The following is a 24,260-nucleotide window of genomic DNA, read 5'->3' on the forward strand; positions in this document are numbered from 1 at the left end:
TTACAGCTTTTGTGCTACTTAAAAAATGAAAGCTTTTTTGGGCAAAATAATCACACAGAGAAACAGAAAGACACCACTCCTTTTTAGATGAATTCTCATGTACAACGGACTATTAATCTGAAAACAGTATAACCAGGAGCAGCTCCATACTGTACTGTTCAAATATAAAGTTGACATCTAGTCTTTACAAGCACAAGTAATAAAAATCACTTAATTCTATTTAATGGAAAAGATGACATTAGACTAATGAAGCAAAAATTTTAAAATAAAAAATCTAGCATATGGGAATATATTTTTAATCATTTTGTACTATTATTAATCATTACTCTAATCAATTCTGCATTTAATCTGAATTCAAATTTAAGTTCTAAATTGAAAAGGTAAGGTTTTTTTTTTACCACCCTGAACAGGTCAATCCTTATCATTATGAATTATAGACACAGTACCCTTCCATCCTTTATTTCTTTCTCCCCCCCCCCAACTTTATTGCATTATACTGCTTCTAAGTACCATTTTCAATGACAGATGTCAAATTCCTGTCATAATGCATGTGGTCAGCACTTTAGTGCTAAGTGACCTCATAATCTACATATTTTAGAGAAAAGATCTTGTAGAAGATCTTCTCTCTCTTTTAACATTTAAAATGCAAATGGAATATATTATGCAGTGATCTGTATCCTTCCATATATGACAGTCTCAATACCAAATGTCCATATGTATTATTGTTTGCTTCTGATGATAGCGTTGCAGCTATTTAAATATATGTCCTCCAGATTTTAGTTTGGGAATGACTGTCTTAGAATTCATTTTTAGAATGTCTCCAATTTTTAAAAATGCTGACTTAAAGCTTCTATCAGCACTAAAACTTAGGTCTCAGAAATATCAACATATAAAAATTTTTAAAAATGAGAAAAAGTTATTGCATTTGCCATAAGTTAAACAAAAGTCATGAATTTAATAGTATAATAAAAAAGATTAAATAACATTAGTATCCATGTAAAAATTAAATTCATTAAAGTATCCAATCTCACTAACCTGATATAATTATTCAAAAAGAAGAATCTTAACATAAAGCTACTGAAAATAACATACTTTCATCATCAAATTCTAATGTTTTAGATATTAAATATTTATTTTAAATATTTATTATTTTTTCAACTGATATACAAACATATATTATTAAAGATTTCTTATGCTAGTCCTTGCTGTATTAGAATGTATTTAAAACTTGAAAAAACTACACAGGAGTAGGAACACTGAAAAATGGGACTGCCATGTCACATCAATTTATTGATGAATATTCATTACAATATGCTAAGTGGTTAACTTCATGCTTTTTCTGACAGGGGATCTAAGGTTATAAACTGAGCAGTAAAGAGTGCACAGAAGTAGCAGTTACTTTTAAAATGACAAATCTCTTGTCAATGAATGCTAAAACCAGGTTTAATGAACCACTGTATTTTTACTTTGAGTTAACATCAAAATTGTGATGTACTTTGGTGAGATGGAAGGAAAAGCTGTGCTGTAAATTAAGCTGTATCTAGCAATAACACTATAGAGTGAAGTTCCAGTTGCCTGAGTAATCTGTTGCTACAGAGTAGGTTAATCAAAGTTAAATCATCTGTGAAATGGGTGGCTTTTGTTAAGCTGAAGGTGTCTTCAGATCAAGTTTTCCCATCTGTATTTCACTGTATATTCAAGACATTTTTTACTAATATCCTAAAGCTAAACACATATCTGCCATAAAATTATTTCAAAATACTTCTATAACACATTAAAACCAAATATCATTTAATAAAATATTACATTAAAATGAGAGTTCTCTTTAAAAAACCCACAAAGCAGCTTGATTACAAATATCCATCCCATATCAAATATTAAATTGATTAATTCATTAAACATTTCTGATTCTATGTTTTATTGAATATCTTCTCTGAGGTAATAAATACTACTAGTCTCCAGCTAAATTGAACAAATGACAGTGTATGTGTACTCTCTTTTATACAAATGTATCATGTTCTCTAGATTTGTTGGACATGTGTACCCTACTTCGAGAAAATGCAATAATGAATGTGAAACAATATAATAACACACAAGAGATCAAATGCAACTATTTATGTTATAAAAAATTTCACTACGGTTTTTCCTTGAGCAGTATTTCTATAGTCCTTTAAAATGTGATTCAATTTAGAAAAATTTAATCTATGAATTTTTTGTGAACACACCCAGTTCATAAAATGAGATCTATAAATACTGTGGAGGGAGCAAATTGTCCCTTATCATAAGGATGTTTTTTTCAGTTTTTAAATCATTCTACTTTTTACCTTTGAAAAATATTTTTAAAATCAAATTTTTAATACAAATAGAGAACTGATTTTCCATTAGTATTTATGAAGACAGCACTTCTTTTCTGTACCATTTTCATGTTGAGAAATGTCATTTTCCATTTGCCTAATAATCCTCTTTCCATACCTCATTCTTTCAAAGCAAAAATGGATAAAACAGGATCTCTATGCCTTGTAACAATGAAAGTAAGCTAGTATAACTTGAGCCACACACACAACAGAACCAATTTCATTTGTTACTAATGATCTATTAACATATCCAACCCTCTAAAGTCTCATGATCTTTTAAAATGATTTTGTTCCTCAACAACAACAATAAAAAACAATCAATGGCTGACTTTCCCAGTAAAAAATAGCTGTTATTTATGTTCTGACAGCAGAGCTACTTTTCTAACAATACCATAATAATGCTTTTAATGATTCTATTTCTTTTACTTAGTTACAACTTATGAATTTGATCCCTCTCCTTCTTCCCATAAAATTCCAAATTTTTTTACTTTGGCTGCTAACCATTTATATCCAACCAATGATATGTACCTTTGTACATATGTAATCTTTCTATCTTCTCAAATAATTAATTTTCTCATAACCAAATTTCCCATCTACTCACATTTAAGCATAATGCTGAATGCTACCATGTTTCATTATGTTCTTTGCAGATTCTTTAAGAAATAAAAATGCTTTTATTTACTGTTATTAATATGCACTTGAATAACAACAAAGTTTTTAGACACTATATCATGTAATGGACCATTCAAATGAGAACTGGGAAATATAGATCATCTAGCAGGCAAAACTTATGATGTAATGGAAAACACTTTGGATCTGGAATCAGAAACGCTACATTTGAATTTAAGGTTCTACATAGGCACTTGGTGACCTTGGGTATAACACTGTTCCTGAGTTTCAATTGTTCCAAACAGAAAAGAAGAACAATACCTGTTATACTTACCCCCGAGGTTGCTGTGAGCATCAAATGAGAATATATTACTAAATGCATTGTAAACATAAAACATATAAATGTGAGTTGTAATTCTCATTGCTGTAGTCTTGTCCTTCCAGAGGAATAAAAGAACAAGAGCTGTGCCAGTCTAATTCCCAAAGTTAAAAAATGTATTTGAGGGGGAAAAAAAAAATCAAATTTCCAAATCAATTAGAACCAATATCAATATTCAATCTCAAACCAAAACCCAAATCAATTTTGTGATAAATGCTGTCAAACTGGAAGAGAAAGAATCCAACTTAAAAAAAAATCAATTTTCAAAATAGTCACAAAAACTTTTTAAAAAGTAAAAGAAATCTAGTAAGTAACCCAACTTTTCCAGGAGTATATCTACTGGCAACCACTGCTAGAAGGTGGAGAGTATACAGCTCCATGTTCCTACAATGAAGCTCTTTACCTGCAGTGAGTGAAATTGACTGAGATCACATGATCCCAGTCAATTTCACTCACAGCAGGTGTTTTAAGTGAAGCACCTCAGTGCAGAAACAGCACTACCAACTTACAGAGTAAACTTGGAAAAAAGAAAGAAGATGGTCAAAAGGGAAAAATAAGGAAAAGGGACAGACAAAAGAAAAAAAAAATTTTTTAAAGGGGAGGAGGTGGATCTACATAAAAAATTCTGAAAGGAAGATAGACAACGGGTTAAGGCTAACAACATTTTTGTGTCAATATTATTTTTGCACCGATTATCAAGGCTCCCCAAGTTTAGACCAACGACTTTAATTCACTGTCTCTTACACTCAAATGGAGATTTGGGCAATTTTGTTTCATGGTGAGTCTTGAAAATTTGTTATAGCTCTTAAATGGGAACCAACCAGGATAAGTTTGAGAACCACTGTATTAAAGCAATGGCTAAGCACTGTTATAGTTAAGTCTAAAGTGTTTCCATTATAAAAACCCTAATTTCAGGGTTTCTCTCTTCCCCTTTTCCCCCAAGCCCCACAAATTATGCCATGAAACTTAATGTAAAAGCCCTGGACATGGAAGTAATTTTCTTTCTACATCATTTGATAACATCTTCTTTATTTCCATAGTTTAAGAATAGCCCAAGGATCATTCTATTCCAATTATGCACTTCAACCCTGTCATAGAGGAAGGACCACCTTGGCTGAAAAGAGGGTAATTTAGTGTACTACACATAGTAGGCACTCAATAGGTATTTGTTTACTGTTTGTGGTCCCTATGAAATTTGCAACATAATGTGATAAACTGAGCACTGAATTTGGAGTCAGAAAATCTGGTTTCAAGTCTCAGCTTCCTCATCTGTAAAACGAGAGGTTTGGAATAGATGATCTCTATGTTCTTTTCCAATCCCATGAATGCATATGCTTACTAATAAGTGTACCCATCCCATAAAGAGCAATTATAAAATTGGTTATGATGAGACAAAAACACCAATGAAAAAATGGCTTAAATTCATCAACTTTACCTTTCACTAGGCTGACCACAGAGACTTCAATTGTCTATTTGGCTAGGTAATTCTATGTTTCTGGATGCAAACTGTTCACATAACTTGGTTCTGATTTGGAAATATGTGTATGTAAAATTTACTTGCTTTATTTACTCTTTTCCCCTTCCCTTAAATCTATACAACATCTTATAGTTACAAAATACTTTTATATACATTATCTCATGAGTTTGCCAATACTTTGATGATGTAAAGGCAGGGGCAGTTATTATTCTCCATTTACCAATAAACAAAGTGAAAGTCAAAAATATTAATTTACTTGATGAAATCAAGACAAGAACCTATAATGGTTCTAATCCAACATAATAATGTATTAACAAGAACCTGATAAGCTTGACTGAAATCAGGTTAGTTTTTTAAATCTATACTATTAATATGACTGCTACCTTTTAAAAAAATCATGTTTTCCTTTGGTTATAGTCACTGGGAAATTCTGAATTAAAAAACCCACCTCACTAATAGTAATACCACTAAAAGAAAAATCACAGAATCTCCAAATTGGAAAAAACCTCAGAGATCAAGTAAAAACAATTCTGATTTCTCTTCTACAGTCTGGCCCTTTAATTACTTAATTATAATTATCAAATTCTCTTCCCTACTAAGTTTTCTCTTCTTTAGATTAAACATTTCTCAGTTCCTGTAAGTGACAACATATACATTGTTTTGAGTCCCCTCACCATCCTGATCATTCTCCTATGGATGCACTCTAGCATGTCCTTATTTTTCCTAAAATATAGTACCCAGATCAGAACACAATAATATAGATGTGCCTTAAAATTTCAGAATATAATGAGACTGGAGCACTGGGTAGAGCTGGATAGAACTCTGACCCTGGACTCAGGAGGACTTGAGTTCAAACTTGGCTTCAGGCACTTAATAACTGTGTAAACATGAGCAAGTCACTTCACCCTATTTTTCTCACTTGCCTCATCTGTAAATGAATTAGAAAAGGAAATGGCAAACCACTCCAGTATACCTGCTAAATCCAAATGAGGTCATGAAAAATGGACACAATTAACTGACAAAACAATAGTGAGACTAGCATATTCCTTATTCTGTGCCTTGCACATTAATGGCACTTAAGAAATGGTGAACTGAATTTAATTATGGATAATACATTCAGCTAACATACTCTAGTATTGCATTAGATTTTTCTGCATTTCATGTCACAATGATGACATGACAATATTTTAGATTTACAGGAAGCTATACCCTCTGAGTGTTTTTTTTTTAAATGTAAAATATTTTTTGAATCGTTTTTCCCCATCCTGTAGTAAAATAGTTGACTTTTAAAATCTCAGTATAGGACTTACTACGTCTCCTTCAGCTTGTTGATTTGGTTCCTGAGATTTCTTTTAATCCTGATTTTGTCATCCAACATGTTAGCTATCCATTCCAGTTTCATGTCATCTAAAAATATCAAATCATCCACAAGAGCAATACCAAGCTCTATATATTATAGCACATATATGATTGAACACTTACATGATTTATGTACTTTTTCATCTGAGAAAATTTAAAGATATTCAAAGAGATTTAATCATAGGATGAAAATAAAAACATTTAGTCTATATAACAGTCTCATTTTAATAAAAGTGTAACATTATGCTTCTTTCAATGTCAGTGTAGTTATTTAAGGTCACTTACATTAACACTTGAAAGCAGCTGAAATTTAATTTCCCTTTCAATTACTCTCCAAGTAAAATTCTAGAAACATAGCATGGGATAATAGAAAGCTCATTGGCCAGGATTCTAAGACAAGTATGTCAGTAATTAGTTGTGTGCAATGTGGCTAGTCAGTCACATTTTCTGGAACTCAGTTTCCTTATTTGTAAAATGAAAGGATTTCCTTTATTAAACAAATATTTACCAAGCTATCACTTAAGCAAGACATAGTACTCAGAACTGGAATATTTAGGTCACAGTTCCTGTTCTCAAGGAGTTTCCAAACTAAAAGCTGTGATAGAAATAATGGATAAAAGGGATATAAGTAGAAAGGAAACATCCCCAGGAAAATGTGAATTGGGCTATATGACCTTTAATGTTACTTCTAGATCTAAAATTGCAGAAACATCAAAATAAAACTCCTTATTTACAGTTTTCTGAATAAAAATTCACTGGCATCATATCAACAATCCTCATACAAACTAAATAGTTATTTATATTTTACCAGCAGGGATACTGATATATGCAGAGGCTAACTGGATTTCCCAAATTACTGAGCAAAAAAGAACACAAATCTTTCAACTTTCAATACAATAATTTATTCACTAGATCATGATACCACTTGTATTATTTAAATCATTTGGATAGAATGCAAGAAATGCTGGATAATCTGTGAAATCTTATCAGAGTAGCAACTCATTCTGATCTGCTAGTCAAATTCTATTATATAAAACATGCATATTTTCATATTTGTGATTGTCAAAAATAAGTTTTAAAATAAATGTATTTTCACACAAATTAAATCTAATTATATTAACATATTATGAAAGTTTACAAAAACAGCATTAGAGTACTTTTCATTTTGAAAATATCCCAGATGTTTAACAAATTAATATGTCACTAAAAATACCACCACTTGGGGCAGCTAGGTGGTACAGTGGATAAAGCACCAGCCCTGAAGTCAGGAGGACCTGAGTTCAAATCTGACCTCAGATACTTAACAATTCCTAGCTGTGTGACCCTGGGCAAGTCACTTAATCCCCAACTGCCTCAGGGGAAAAAAATACCACCACTAACTTTAAAATTAAATAATACTTGAAAAGGGAGCCTTGTTCTATCTGCATTCCATTTTCTAGGTTAAACATTTAATAATGTGGCAGTAAAAATGTATATTATTAATGTGGACTATCATGTACTCAAATTAATACATTTGCATTTTTATAAACATTGTAATCATTTCCTGGATAAATATGGAGAACATTAAGTGTTACAGGACTTAATTTTTAAATTAAATGAACCACAGTTTTAATTAACATCTGTGATTTAAACCATTTCCTTTCTCTAACCACAAAAAGACTTTACTATAAAATTAAGTTTTTTAAGACTTTTATAAACTAAATCTACACTTTGCGTGTGACCTTAAAAGTGATTTTATTTCTAGAGACAATTTTTGTGCCTTTCCAGTTAACCAGAAAAACAATTTTTGCAGATGTGAAAATCAACATATTAAAAAAGAAGGCCACTGGCTTGAGACCCTGCAACAGACTGAAAAATAGATAAAAATAATTATGAGAGTTAACATTCTCTAAAGTTGGTGCCCTAAAGGTAGGTACTTTTTAATGCGTGAATTATCTGGCCAAAAACAAATTAAGATTATTGTTCTCCAACCATTTCATTGGACATAGTCAAATCCACTATGAGGGACCTCTGTATTTCCAAAGGGCAAAAAAATGTAATTTCAGTACTTTTCAATTTAACCTACATTGCTTCCAATAAGATTTCTGTAATGGCAAAAGAAAATTTCTGTGACTAATGAATAAAAGTGCTTATGGTAATCAAAGGTGGTTATATAAAAGCAACATAATAGAGTACATAGATAAAACAATGAGAAGGGGGGGGGGGGAGAAGGAGGTTTGGATTAGATGACCTCTGAGGTCCCTTCTAGTTCTAGATCAATGACTCCATGAATGGGTAAATTTACTTTTATAGATAATTACAAAGAACATCAAAATGTAATTAAATACAGATGCAACAATAGAAAATAATTGTTTTATATTTCGAAAAATTGTACTCAACTAGGAATAAGATATTTCAACTAATTTACTGTTCTGTTAGTAAGAAATCTGACAAAATGGAATACATAAATGTTAACGTAACACATATAATATGTAAAAATTACGAGGTAGACCAGCTTAAACTTCTAGCAATTTCTCAATTTAAAAAAATCACCATGTCATAAGTTTTCAAAAGAAATCAATACAGAATTGAGAATCCATAGGAAATTTAAAAATTGATATTTACCTTCTTTTGGTTGTGCCATAACTGGTGTCTGAGTCTCCTTTGTGTATGTGACAATTTCTCGGGGAGGAAAGTCAACTTGGGTAATTTTAGCCATTCCAAGTTTAATAGGTCCTCGTCTAAAAGTAAATACAAGTGGTTTTGTTTTTGTAATACAACAAATAGCACATATTTACAATTTCAACCCAATTTAGTTTGGAAAATTAATAATTTAAAATGTATTTTCTTCCCACGATGTTAAGATATATACATATATGTTTATAATTTAAACAAAAATAAAATTACTATGCTCACAAGAAATATTAAATGAATTTAAATGAATTTCACTTTACCAAAAAGAAAAAAAAAACTATAAATTAAACATAAGATATTTCTAAATACTATAGAACTACTGATTTTAAAATAAACAATTATTTTTATTGAATGAACAGAATAAAATAAGATTAACATTATTTTAAATAGTTATATTTTTCAAATAAGGGAAAGGGGACAACTGAGATTTACTCAATACTGTTAAGTTTCTGTATATTCAGAATGAAGCTAATAACTTTAGGAGTTTCATTTAAAATACTATTTTCTGGTCTTTTATTTTGCAGAAAGTCAGCAATCACAATTACTTCTAGTTTGGGTTTAAAATTTTAACCACTCTCATTATATTTCTGTCTAATCAATATTACTCTCAACTTTAGACTAGGCCAAACTAAGGTACAGACATATTCATTAAATAATTTATCTTTTGAGAACCTGAGATAATAAAATTACATAAGTTCCCTAAAACAAACAAACAAACAAACAAAAAAAAACAACTTTTTTTTCTTTCCTTAAGGCAGAGGAAGATTAAAAAATATTCATTTTATTATTTTAGAAATGGGCATGGAAAGCCAAGGTAATGTAACAAATCATCTATTTTAGGTATTTGAATGAATTTCTTCCTAGATATTATGTTAGGCCTCAAAATTTGCAAGTCGTTTCAAATTTGTGTTTTCTAAACTGGCATTTATTTAAAAAATTCATGAATAAGTTCTCAACAATAATGTCTTAAGTATACCTTTCTTCAAAATAAATTATATTCTCTAACCTATATGATGTCATGGTGGACAGAACATCATCCTTGGAGTCAGACCCAGATTCAAGCCCTGTCTCTCCTATGTAGTGGCTGTATGACTCTGTGCAAATCCCTTAACCTTTCAGTAATCTAGGCAAGGCTGTCAGTTGCAGAGAAGATGCTAACTTGCACTGGTAGAGGGAGTTTCCAATAAAATCACAGGTTTAGTCCCTATTTGCTATATATGCTGTAATTCTCAAAGCATCATAACAGTATCAGAATAATACTCAAAGAAATGCCATGTTGACAGGGGGTTTCAGTTTTAATTTTTAAAAGATATAAAATGGGGCATTTCACAATATCCTGAAACCAAACAAAAATCCCCATGTGATTTGATCTGTGGAAACTACCAGCCAATTAAAAACTCTTCTCCACAAATGTTTAAGCAGAGAAATTCAATTTTTGATGTGGGGCTTAAGAACATTTAAAATGTATTCTCTATTCTAGGAATGAATTAGTCTTATGTAAAGAAAGGAATAGGATAAATATTATGAAATTGACTCTATTAAATGGGAAGATTTAGGAAAATTTAAGTAATCTGGAATTGCAATAATCCTAATTTAAAATTTTAATTTTTAAAAGACAAAATATGTTGGAAATTAATCATTTAAACTTCTTAAAGGACAAAAAAGATCAAAATTTAATCCTAAATCAATTACATTAGGGCCATATTACTGGCCTGAAAGCTTTAGCCCTTACTGCAACAAAATTATAGTATATTAAAACTATCTCTTTTTCCCCACCCCCACCCCTCAGTACAGTAAAATCTCATTTATCTGGCAATTTCAATAATCTAGAACAATAAATGATGAAAATCAAGAAGTAAACCATAAAGGTTTTTAAATATAATAAAACTGATGTTGCAAAATTTAGGCCCGAAGATTTAGGTTCTCAGAATATTTGGTTTTATTTTACATTTGAGTTTCATACAGACTTCTTAATATCATTTCTCAGATTAAAAACAAATTAGAAGCAGTAATTCGCAATTGTGGAAGGGCTGCTGTAAACAGGGCATAATGATGACATCAAGAAATGACAACTAATGGGGAGAGAGAAATGAAAAAACTAAAAAATCAGACAAAGGTATTCAAAAAGAATAGCATTTTGAGACTTTGGCAGAGGGACAAACAACCTTAATACTTCAAAAGCCATTGGAAGCATCACTTATTTACAGTACAGGGCAATAATTAATGTTCGGGATGATCCTAAATTATTTAGAAAAAGTTAAATTATGTTCAGGATCTACTCTGTGCCTGATATTTGCTAGCTTTGTGGCTCTGGGCAAATTATTTAGAAATTTTTTCCTATGCAACTTCATCAAAATTAACTTATCTATTAAAGTCACAGAAAACTTTATTTTAGATTGGGAAATTTTTAGACATGCCGGTATCCAAAAAAATAAAATTTAAAAAAGTTGTGGTTCCCTTAATTATATACAAAAATTAATTTACATGCCAGATAAATGAGCTAACAATTGTAAAAATGTTCAATCTGTACTGTTTTATATTTTAATACAGGAGAATACTGTAACAAAATATCAAATTAACTTATAAAAATGGAAGATAAATCTAGTCAATACCCCAAATCGGAATCGGAATGAAGCTGGAGAACTGATGGATCAGTATCCCAATGCAGCGTCCTGATTGGTTGTAGGCCAACCATGCAGCATTAGTAAAAAAGGTCATAAGTTAGTGAAGCAAATAGTTTTTATGAAAGGGTAAAAAGCATTATTTATTCATTGTTTAAGATTTAAACTAACATTCTGGTTAGTAGAAATAAAAACAGTTAATATTCAAGGCTTTAGTTCATGCAGTAAGGAAAATATGGTTAAAAATCCAAACACATAATTTAGAGCATTTAAAAGATATACCCAATATTTCTGGAAAATATAAACTGCACACAGCAGATAAGAACAGCATAAAGCAAACAAGTCTGGTCCAAAGAGTGCATTAATTTATAAACATAGCAAGTTAAGGTAGAAACTGTTGAGTCCTTATCACACAAAATTAGTATTAAAAAAAATCTTGTCATTATAACATTCTTGCCCAGAGCACTAAATGTGTGCAGGAAATTGTCATATTGGTTAAGGAAATGAGTCAACACATAAGCCTTTTGGTAAGGAAACCAAAAAAGACTATTCCACTGGGATACTGAACGACTAGAATTTCCAAAATGTGACCTTGCTGTAATTTATAGGTTAAGCACTGCCTTGGGCTCCTTCTATATGTCATCTGTTTTGAAAAGCAACTAAACTTCATTCAGTCTTTAAAAATTACAATAGAATATTGAAAAATATAATTTTATACACAGTTTATATTATTTTTTAAAAAAGCACATTTAGCCTAAATTAATCTTGATTTGTTTTTAGCTTTGCTGGAGGATAAACAAAAACAATTGTCTGAATTAGTTCAAACTACTCTAACCAGATACTTCCAATTTTGCAAGAGAACAAAAAGACATTTCTCTTCATACCAGCATTCTTATGATTATGAATGAATGCTCAGTTATACACAGCAATATGTGAAGACCAAATTCCTTGAACATACATTAAACATAAACATGTGCAATTCATTAATGCAATAATTTTACTAAAATGTATTTCCTCACATTGAAAGAAAACATAACTTAAATATGCACTAAGAAATTGTCTATTGCATTCGCCAATTTAATTAGCTTATAAAAAACATAAACATTTAAATAAATGGAAATTTGGTGAAACTTCTATTTTTAAAATGCATATAGCAGGCTTTAGAAATTTTGTATTAGACAAAACTAAAGACAAACCACAAAAGTCCTCTCTCTCTATTTACAAGAAGATTCTGCATACTTTGAAGAGAAAGAAAGGAGACAACATGGAAGAGATCTGCTTTGTACTAAAGCAATGAAGGCAATCAACTTGGACTTTGTTAGACTAAAAGAGGATTTCAAGAGATGTCCTACAAGGAATGTTCTGTCTTCAGACTTTTTATTTTAAAATGACTTCTCTAGCTGCTGTCAATGACATTCATACAGAGGAAGAGGTGATTTTATTCTGAAATCAAATATGGTTTTAATGGATCAAGAACTGACTTTTAAAATGTACCCAGAAGTAAAAAGGCATTGCAAAGCAGAGATCTGTTTTCTACAACTAACTACAACTAACTAACAATAGGAGCTTACAGATAGGGGGAAAAAATGGAGAAATGAAATTCACAAGTAATCCAGAAGTCTGATCTCAGTCATTTCTTTCAACATTTTCTTTCAACAAATCTTTGAACAGAGCTACTAATAATCAGCAAAACTGATTGCCTTACTTATATCTGGCTTCTTCTCCCTCCCTCCCCCATCCCTCCTTATCTTCTATAGGGAAAAAATGGCCACTGAGGAGTAAGAAAAACAAAAGGATGAAATGGAGAAGAAACAGCAATGTGGGGAAGTGAAAAAATCAGCATTTGAAAAAGAAAAAGCTCATTGCTGAGAAGCTAGGATTCAGGTTGAAAACTACTTATTTTTTAATAAGATCCAATGTTTATGTCTATAGCATTGCAAAGTTCATTTCTCAAAATCTCTTACATTTTTGCACTAGAAACATTCTCAGCCCTAAGAAATGGAAATTAAGTCACTTTTATCTTTTCATTTTTGATTGACTATACTGCCCAATCACTCCCTATATCTTGGGGAGTTTATAAAATACACCCCAAACATTTTTCTCCTCTTTCTTTTCCCATATTACTCCATCACCCCTCCCAAAGTATTTTCCCTCATGCAATTACAGAATCCTGTCAAAGTTGGTAGATCATTTCACTTTTTGAACTTTGGGGACTCATAATTTTTCTTTCAATGTTTCTTCTTAAAATGTCTATTTTTTTTTTTAATTTCTATTCTTTTACTCTATTCTCACCTATCCACTTTCTGGTTTTTCAGTGTTCATCAACTGTCTGTCTGTCTGTCTCTCTCAAATCAAAGAATGTCTTGTGTATTTAGCATTTGGAATATTTTCACCCACCAATTCTCTCACTTCCCCCAATGCTAAATTTCCTTTGCTTATCTTAACCTTAAGACATATCTGAAAATTAGGTAGCTATATTTTCCTCTAATCTTTTCAGAATTTATGTCAATAAAGACACTATAAAATGATAGGACCAGAAAGAACTCTCCAGTCCAAGAACATATTTACAGGCATATGTATCAATCATGTCAAATATTTATTGGAATGAAAAAGAAAAGCTAATCTTCTATGACATTCTTGGGACTGATCATTTATTTTTCAAATAAATAAAATTTCCAAGCAAATATTCATTTTACCTTAAATGTTTAAGAATATTTCTATCTAAAAATAAACACTAAACTTCTCTCAGACTAATGTCTATTATAATTTATGGAATTCAGGTTACTTAATATTTATCAAAATTAAATGAGATATTTCACAGAACTTATACCAGTTATAATTATGCAATTATAATAGAAAATATATCCAAATTCAACTTCTCAAAAAATCTCATTACTATAAAAATAATTTTTAAGATGAGCAACAGTAAAATTGAGACAATTTTATAGGAGAGCAGGGATAAGAATCTCAGGAATGAATTAACCTGTACCAGTGTAGAAAATGCTCATGTAGATAAGATCATGGATTTAGTAGAGTATCTGAGTTAATATTGAACAAGAGAAAATCATCATGAAGAAACAATTCAAAACCTGGTCTCAGAGCCCTACCTACCACCATGGTTTTCAAACTTTCTTTAAGATGTGTAAAGAAAAAAAGTTGGGTTCTCCCTCTTCCTTCTTGGGAAAATAATAAAATAAATCTGAGAAAACTTGCTAGATAATATCACTTCTTTCTCTTTTTCTACAGAAAATAATAATACATTTTTAAAAAGATGCTATATAATTCCATGTCATTTAAATTATTTGCTATTTATAAATTGTTTTTCACAGTAAACATAACATAACAAACTATTCTTACAGAATTTGTTGTGCCTGTATGTTAAAAATGAGCAATGAGCTTAAAAACAATACAAACATTTTCCCTAAGAACTTTAACAATAATAAAACATGTAACTTATATGTATGTAGATAGTGTTTTAAATTTTGCAAAGTGCTTTACATAGCAATTCCACACTATAATTATTAATAATTATTAATTATTTTATAGATGAAATAACTGAGACTGGAAGTAGTTTAACTGACTTGCCTATGTTAGTGAATATCAGAGTGATATTGTATTAAGAGTATCTAAGTGAATCTTACAGTCTGCCCTCATTAACATAGCATATCTCAAACTATTTTTGCAACACTTCAAGGAATCTTATTAGATGCCACAAATTTCTCAAAAAAATTTCCAAAGATAAAAAATTTAGAATGATTAAATTATTAGAAATAAAAATTAAGAAACTAAGGAGATAGGGAAGATACTATTATGAAGTCAACTATGATAGGATGATAAAATTCCTACTCTCCAAATCAGGAACTAAAAACTAATTTTAAATTTAATATTTATATAACAGGTAAGCAAAACACATCAAATACACACACACAAATCTATTATTTTGAAAGGATATTGACTATGATAATGATGCAAAAAAAAAAAAAAGAATCATTTTATTATTTGGAAATCTGTTTAGCAAACAAAGGAATCACCAGGTATAAGACAGAATGTTAAATATTGGGATATTATCTGCAAAAACATTTGACCTTTATTACCTAGAGTTTTTGAATATACTGAAGTGATCCAAGATAGGTGAACTATTTTATTAAATTATAATACTGTTAATTTTTAGAACTATTTCTCTTGCCTCTAACAGCAAAGTAAAATATTTAGTTTTACAATCGTTTGCTAAATGTAACTAATATCCATAATAAGTTATTTTTACTTGCTTAATTACCCTGCTAATTGTTTCATCTTTCCATTTTGCTCTACCCAAATGGGCATAGTCAGTGAGTAGAGTTCAATTGGAATGATTAAAGTCTCAAGAGATACATTTTACTGAAATAATTTACACACACACACACACACACACACACACACACACACACACACACGTGACGTGTATGTTCTGGTCTAGCCAATTACAATACTATTTGGAAGATTAACACTTTGAACTTTGGTGAAGATTACAGACCAGTCCAAGGAAGCAACTTCATGTCACTTTATTATTTGGACTGTTAAAATTTTTTTAAAAAATTATTTAGAGAATAATTATACCATTCATCTAATGGATCAACCAAATCCTTTACTTTTTTCTTCTCCCTGTTCTTCCACATTTCTGGATCTTCACTCTCCCACTTTTGGATCTCAACTTCAATTAGGAAGGCCAAGAAAGACAAAAACTCATATTTACGTTGCTTCTATGTGTGAGATGAGCTAAAGAATTTTTGGGGGGAAGCAAACTAATACTTGGCAAAAAACAAGGGCTTTAGATTAGCTTTAACTGAGACAGCTGAAAGTTGTCTGTATTTTTAAATGTTTTCAGCACCTAATTATAAATACCAAAATACAGAATTCAAACGCTATTAGAGTTCACAAAGAAAAAGGTTAAGACCAAATGAGAAGGATTTGGATGGTTAATACACAAATCCTAAAAGGTTCTTTGGCAGCAACTTAAATTATACTGAACTTCTTTGTTAGGAAGTTACATGTGTGTGGGATCCTAAAACAAATCTAAAAAGTATTTTTTTAAAAAGGGAAAGCTGAGATCAGGAAATAATAACAATGAAAAAAATTGAAAATTTTCTTAGTATTTCTTTATTCCTAATGCTTTGTATCACATTATTTTCCTCAATGAGTAAAAACCAGTAATTAATACAATATGCTAATATTGAGGAGAATAATTCATCTATTATATGAAGAGTTTGTCCCAGAAAAGACTTTCCATACTATTTTTTACTGACTCCAAAAATAGTTCACATAATCAACAAGTTTTCTCAGGGTTTAAAGAAAAACATCTTAAAATATGTTATCTAAATCTATTTTTATCAAAACATAAAATAGCATAAAATCACTGCTGCTGATTTAACAGTATAATAAAATTAAAATATTTTAAAATAAAATTTTCCAGGTTAATATAAGCAACATCTATGCCAATCAGATTTCAAAATATCAACACTAACTCAACACTGTTATTTAAAATTCTCCTAAAGTATCAACAGTATTTGGGCAATGAAAGCATTCCATCATTAAAATATTAAAAGAAAATTACCGTACCTAGATCCCACGGCGCCATCTCCAGAGTCTTGGCTTCCAGCCTCACTTGGAGTACTCACAGATTTGGAGGATGGAGACATAGGAGGAGGGACTAAATAGTGAAATAGACAGGTATCCGCTGTTACTACTCGAAGAGGTTGTACAGCTTTTGATGTTTCAAAATTAATTTAACATGAAATAATTAACACAAAGAAAAATGGCAAATTAAAAAAAAACACATGAGTGAAAATGAACAATAGAAAAAAGGGAAAAAGACAAAGTTAACAATCATGCTGGACATTCATGCAATTCCTTTGACATAATGTATTTGGACTTCATATTAAAAAACAAAACAAAACAAAAACAAAACCTAAAAACAACTATGGAAGTGCATTCTGATCTGAGCCACCACTAAACATTAGCACTAGAGTTCAAAGGAGACCATTCCTTCTATGCTAACATTTTACTTTTAAAGTCACAAAATAGTTACTAACATTAACAATTACTTCCAAAGTTACAACTATGAAGTAATTCTAAACTGTAAGAGTTTCACTTAAGTTTTATAAAAAATCTAAATCAAAGGCAATTTAATTATCCTTAATATAATTTTAAATACCAAAATTCATATTTAAATCAACTTTAGGTTCTTTTTTCTTTAAAAATATAAAAATTTAGAGTCATTCTATGAACAAAATACAAAAGAGGAATGAATGTCTCCTTTAAAGGTCATTAATTTCCAGGTAATTGGGTAAAAATGCAAACAAGCCATAAAGCAACATGCCTTTTAAAAGTAATGCACCAAAAAAAAAAAAAAAAAAAAAAAAAAAAAAATACAGCATGCAACTTAAAGAAGGCAAGCCTAAAGTTAACTTTCTTACCCAAATAATACAGATTAATAATTGAAATATACAGATATAGACACCCAAAATATTCTTAATCCCTTCTTTATAAACATATATTTTTCACAATAGATAAAGCAAAAAGAGCAAAAATTTATTCTATAAGATGGAATTTTTTTAACGCTATGTTATAAAATACCCGTTGGATGTACATAATACAAGCAAATGAATTTAGGAATACTTCACAATTATTATTGCAGGTAGCACAGGAGGATCATCGCTGCCATCTTCTGGTTAAATTATACCATGACGGTTCCAGAGCTCAAGTATCTTTCAGATAATATTTCAATGTGCAATATTAACATATTTTAAATTGAGTTTATATTAAATGGCCACTTCATTGTAATATTCTCCTCAAATGAAAACACCTTTTTTTAGTTATAAGTTAATTAACCAGAGAAATACTATTTGAGTATTTCTTCCAAAGTTAAGGTATCTAGGAATAGTAAAGTCACTTACACATTTTAAACTGTTAAATGTTTCAATATATTATCTTCAAAACAGCAAAATTCAAAAATTTGAGGATCTAAAATATATAGTCTTGGGTACAAGCAAACACAAAATGTTACTGGAATGTCTGTAATTAGCCTAGCAAGCCAACTACTATACTAGAGGACTTCAAATATCACTGGAACGTCTGCAGAAATACAACATGGTGTGAGATGCTGGATATTAAGAAAGAAATCCAGACTAGGTCCAAAGGAAAAGGTAATGTTATCTGAAATGAGAAAGGGTTATATCACATTCCCCTATATTTACTCTGGGTCTAATTTCTAATCCCTTTCTTCATTCACTGAAATTTGTGAGTTCTTATGTGACCTGGCCTAGTTGAAGCAAAAAACTATTACTACTTCTTTCAATAACATTTTTAACCCTAAAGGCACAATTTTAACAATACTTATCTTGGATTTCTAAAGAAGAATCATCTCTAAAGTTACTTTTATATTTAGAAGGAATATTTTTAAAGATAAGATATGAATATCTTTCATTTAATTCTTCACAATAAGTACAGTAAGACATTTTCTTTCAACATAATAAATGTATGGTGATTTCAGTTATCAATGACTACAAAAAATTAGGTCCAAAAGAACATCATTAATTTGGTAAAATATCAGCATTTAGCACAGAGCCTAGTACATAGTTAGGTGACTGATCTATAAATGCTTGTGCACTTGACATGACTTGACCTTGGAGACTAGTTCAGCTTCAGCCTTAAACCTTTCAGGGATAAAATATAACATAGCTGCCTATTAGCCTGTTAAGGAATAGTAAGGAAAATTTAAAGCAATAGTTCTTAGACTGCTTTTGGGTAAATACAAACAAACAAACAAACTTGAATCCAATGAATAATAGTCAATTATGTTAAACTTCTAAACTCCAGAAGAAAGGAAGTAGGCCTGGATAGCCTTTCTTATCTTTAAATATGACTCATCATCTACTCTCAGAAACTCAGAAAAACATTTAATTCTTTAATGAAGCCTCCTTGGATTAAGTTCATGAAAATTTCAGTAACCTCATCAAAATTTATCCATGGATAAATATTCTGTAACAGAATTTTCCATTTCCATTGTAATTCATAATAGATTTTAATTATCATGGATGAGCCCAATTAAAACATGTATTGTATAACTATCCGTTCAATCCAGTAACACTTTGTTCACTGAAGGGAGTCTTAATTTTTTTTTTTTTTTTTTTTTGCTAAGGAGTCTTCCTACTTTGAAAAATATGAAACACTGTTCAATAATAAAGATTCTGGTGATGAGGAAAATGTTCTATTTGGCTTTCTCTAGATCCCCAGCCTTTGTTTATTTGTTATAGTTATAACTGAAATTTTCATTTTGGGAAGCTATGTAAAAGAACAGTAGAGTAAATATAATTAAAATGTGCTATGAAAAATAAAGATAAAGGGTCTTCCATCTCTATAGTTTTAATTATTCAGTGTTCTAACACTCCTATCTCAGGTCAAGTATGACGGATTTTATGTATGTTTATGTGTAACTATGGCTTGTGTTTTATATGCACATATTTACTCCCCCCATTTAAATGTTAAGCCACTTGGGCAAATATACAATCATCCAATCTTTTATTTCCTTTGTAAACACTTATAGTGTCCAGTAAACATAATTGTGGTTAGGAATATTTATTGAAGAAATAATTAAGCCTATTGGTGTAGATAATGAGAAGGCTTAATTTTATTCATGAAAAGATACTAAATATTTCTTTGTTACCTAAAAGTTGTTATAGCTTTTTGAATGTCACCACATAAATTAAGATTTTCTTACATTCATGAGGGGGAGGTGTTTTAGAATCTGCTTGCTTAATCACAGCTGAAAAATTTCAAAGATATATGGCATTCCATGACTTCTTCTGAGAGACTTTGTAAGACAATAACTTGCTCTGATAAAAAAATGGATAATTGCTAAGTAGCTACTCCACAAAATGTTAAATAATATGTATCTGAGAAAAAAAATAATAAGTCTTAGTCATTTGGAGAAATAGCAATAATAAAATGGTCCTCTGGGGGAAAAAAATACATCAAAAGGGAAAAAATTTGCTTTTTCAAACAATTCATAAATAATAATATAACCTGGTGACAAAGTGGGTAGCCAGTTCTCCTTTTTCTAAAGAGGACTTTTCCATTTTCCCTCCTTCCCACTTTAATGGCTTCCCTTTGAAATTACCTCCCATTTACACTCTATACATCTTGTAGGCATATAGTTGTTTGCATGTTGATTCATTCTTTATACTGTGAGCAATCTGAGGGCAGGCTCTTAGTTTTCTGTTGACACATCTGCATAGGCTATAGCATTGCCAGAATGTGAAAAGAAAAAAAATCTCTTCCTTCAATACTCAATTTAGCTCCCACTCCTTTCCCTCCTATTCTTGATGCCTTAATGTAGAATAGTACTTGAAATACATTTGGTACTTAATTTTAATTGACTCAAAATGGCTTACAGGGTATATTTTAAGTTAGAATAGAGTCTTATTATGTATCACATATACTGTGGTTATATCCTCTCTTGTGGATTGTGTTGGGAATCACAGAAAATTCAATAAAAATTGAAAATCTAAAGAAAAGAAATTAGCACTTTACTCCCAAAATTTTACTGACTATAATCATCTATTTAAATAATTATGCATCACAAAATATGCTGGCATTTCTTCTCCATTTATTGAGGACCTTAAACTGGAATAATCATTTAACTAAGACTTTGGGTTCAAATACACTCCTCCCCTTTTACAACAATAAAACCAAACAACTCTGATTAGAAAAAGACATAAATAATTTGTATTCATATTTCCTTCTACATAGATACATCTGTATATGAAGAGAAATGTAAATACTATGGTAATAATACTAATATATTCATTTTCCACAGTTTCTTTTTGTCCAGTTCCACATTAAAATAAAATTAAAATTTTCTTAAATATTCTAGGTACACTGAAAGATAAAAGGCCAAGAGTATCTTACTCATATAAAATTTAGATGACATAAAGCATAAAGTCTTTGTCATCAAGGATTGCCTGCAGAACTCCTACCAAAAGAAAAAAAGGATAGTTCTTTAACCTCTGTGTCTAAAGCATTGAAGCAAACAGAGGGAACCTCTCCCGGGTATTTAAAAAATTATCAGTAATGGCCAAGAAGAAAGATGAAATGGTCACCTGACTCTCCACCATGAACACACGATTATGGCATATTAATTCAGAGTATAATCCTAGAGAGGATATAGAATGCAATTAAATAATCATTTATGGAGTCTAACATGTAAAAGTCCTTTAAGCAACAGAGAATAAGGTTAAAATCATGCTCTGATCATACATACAATACATACAAGAATAGCTATTGCCAGCAATTTCTCTTCCCCCTTCTAGAAAAACTGTTATACAAGTTGTTATAGACATACTTTAGGAGGATATGAAGAAAGACACCAATAATGAATCTCCAAAGCACATACTGTATGTTAGCCTCCAAACCATGCTTGCATGGTATACTGAAGACATATATGTTTACAAAGACAGTCTTTATAATATTCTTTTTAATAGGAATCACTGCACTCTATTCTAAGACTTGATTCTCATCTTTAGAATAAAACATACTTTTGTTTCTTATCAAAAATCTCAAAAGAATCTAGAATAAACAATCTTTATTTTCTATAGTATATTTAAGCTATCTTTACATCCCTAATTTTAATCAATCAAATAAGCATTTCCTAAGTATTTAATAAGGGCCAGGTAGTACACTAGGCACTAGGGTATAAAGATAAAAATGAAACAGGTCTTAAAGCACCTATTCTGTAGAGACAATATAACATGCATACATTTTGGAAGAAAGGGGTAAAGAATTTATATTTGGAGAGTCTAGCAAAGTTTCTGAAACTAGTCTATCTCAACCTGAATAGAGTTGAAATAAGCTATTTTACTTATCATCTCAATCTTTATTATTATTTTTAAAAATTGGGGGTGAGAGTGGGAGAAATACACCAATGATTTCATTGGAATAGGGAACTTCCAGTGAAGAAAACTCTCTCTACCAATATAGATAAGCAGTTTCTGAAATGTATTGTCTTAAAGAGTTGCTTAGGAAATTAAATGATTTGCTCAGGACTGCAAAGGAATGTCTTAAACCCAGGTCTTTCTGGCTGAGGCCAGTTTCCTGTTCATACTGTCCTATTTCATATTTCCATTCATCAACATTTTAGCAGAAGACAAATAAGAAATATGATACTGAATGAAAAAGCAAAAAAAAAAAAAAAATGGAGACATTGAGGAACATTTATACCTATATACACAAAAGACAGAGAGACAGAAATTTTCATACGGTAATACTCAGTTCTGAGGCCTGTTTGGGATATCACCTCAACAGCTTTAAAGTCATATTGCATTTTTGCAACTATAGGCATACAGATTCCTCAGCTCTTGCTATTTATCTCATTGACCATATGAAATTAAGCCAGAAATTCCTCACCTCTATTTTATCTGGCCAAAGCATTTTATAATTCTTGTCTATAATCTCTAAATGATAGTTTAGCTTAGGGAAGGCATTTCCCTAATACAGTGGGGAATTAGTTACCTTAAGGAAATTGATTTTGTTCTTGGCTATAGCCAGATTCCATAGAACACCATAAGAATTTTTTTATCATACTGACTTGGCAATAGTATGCACCTATAGCATGGAGCGTAGGTACTAAAATATATCAAGAGTTCAGTATGTGAAATTGATTTTCCTATTAGTTAAGATTCATCAGTTCTAATTAGGCATATAAATGACCAAACAATGACATTATTTTGAAAATCACTTTTAGGCAACTTGGGGAATCAAGCCAGAGATGAAGATTTGAAAGATAACTAGACTTGCCGAAAATGTCATCATTGGAGTTACTCCAAATGCAAAACAAAACTGTAAGCCTTTAGAGAGACTTGGAGCCACATATGTCTAAATTACTTTGTAGCACAACCAATATACCTCTGTACCAGCACAATAAAATAAAAAATATTTCAAATATGCTTTTTCACAATAGCGTGACCAAGTTTTCCTCAGGAATACTTACTACCATTTCAGAATTTTTATTGCTTACATCTACTTCAGCTTTGAATAACCCAGAAAAAGAGCAAACAAACCAGTGAAGTCACTGTCCCAAGAGATACAATCTCTGTATAATCTCCCTTTATCAGGTAGAGCTTTAAACATCTCTCTACTTCTATTCTCTTTGAGGATGAAAACTGTCAAAAAAAAAAAAAATCAATCCATTATACCCTTCCTCTAGCTTTCAGGTAGGCAAAATCTCAGGTATTGTGAACAACAGTTAGCCTAATTTAACTAGAAAAGTTGGCATAATGAAATAGTGAGTCAGTATATGATGATAAATATAATTAAGCCTGCAATATTTTGAACACTTGCCCAGATATACATGTGTTGGATACATTTTAATACATGAAGACAATTCCAAATAAATGGTGCATAAGATTAATGCTCCTAAAAGACAAACACAAAGAAAATGTACCCTATAACCCAAACCCATTTAGTCTCTTGACAATCTCATTTTTTAATTAAGCTAAACACACTATTTGGAATATAGGGACATATTTCTACTCTCACCCAGAGGAGATTCCGGTGTCAGCCCCATGCTCTGCAATAATGCTTCTGCTTCTCGCCTCTTTTTTTCAAGGTCAGTTTCTTCCTGAACTGGAGCAACTGCTTCTTTCTTCTGATCAGTCTAAATTTAAAGAGAAAAAAAAACAAAACAATAAAACATAACTTACTTATGGTGTGAGACACTTAGAACTTCCCGTGAGGGTGGGGGGGTGGGGGAATTA

General features: G+C 30.7%; 1 protein-coding gene across 3 annotated transcripts in view; it reads right to left on the bottom strand.

The window, feature by feature from the left end:
• DYNC1I2 (dynein cytoplasmic 1 intermediate chain 2) overlaps nt 1–24,260 on the bottom strand; it is a 61,059-nt gene that overhangs the window by 18,826 nt on the left and 17,973 nt on the right. For 2 of the 3 annotated variants that reach the window (XM_051991074.1, XM_051991075.1), the window contains 3 exons: nt 24,043–24,160; nt 17,068–17,158; nt 8,783–8,898 (listed from right to left, as the gene is read on the bottom strand). In XM_051991074.1, coding sequence (XP_051847034.1) covers nt 8,783–8,898; nt 17,068–17,158; nt 24,043–24,160 — 325 coding nt within the window. Of the gene's footprint in view, nt 1–8,782; nt 8,899–11,463; nt 11,524–17,067; nt 17,159–24,042; nt 24,161–24,260 lie in introns of all 3 variants that reach the window. The other variant, XM_051991076.1, reaches the window with a different exon arrangement.

This window comes from Antechinus flavipes, chromosome 3, assembly GCF_016432865.1.
Source record: "Antechinus flavipes isolate AdamAnt ecotype Samford, QLD, Australia chromosome 3, AdamAnt_v2, whole genome shotgun sequence".
In the NCBI taxonomy this organism is placed as follows: Eukaryota; Metazoa; Chordata; class Mammalia; order Dasyuromorphia; family Dasyuridae; genus Antechinus; species Antechinus flavipes.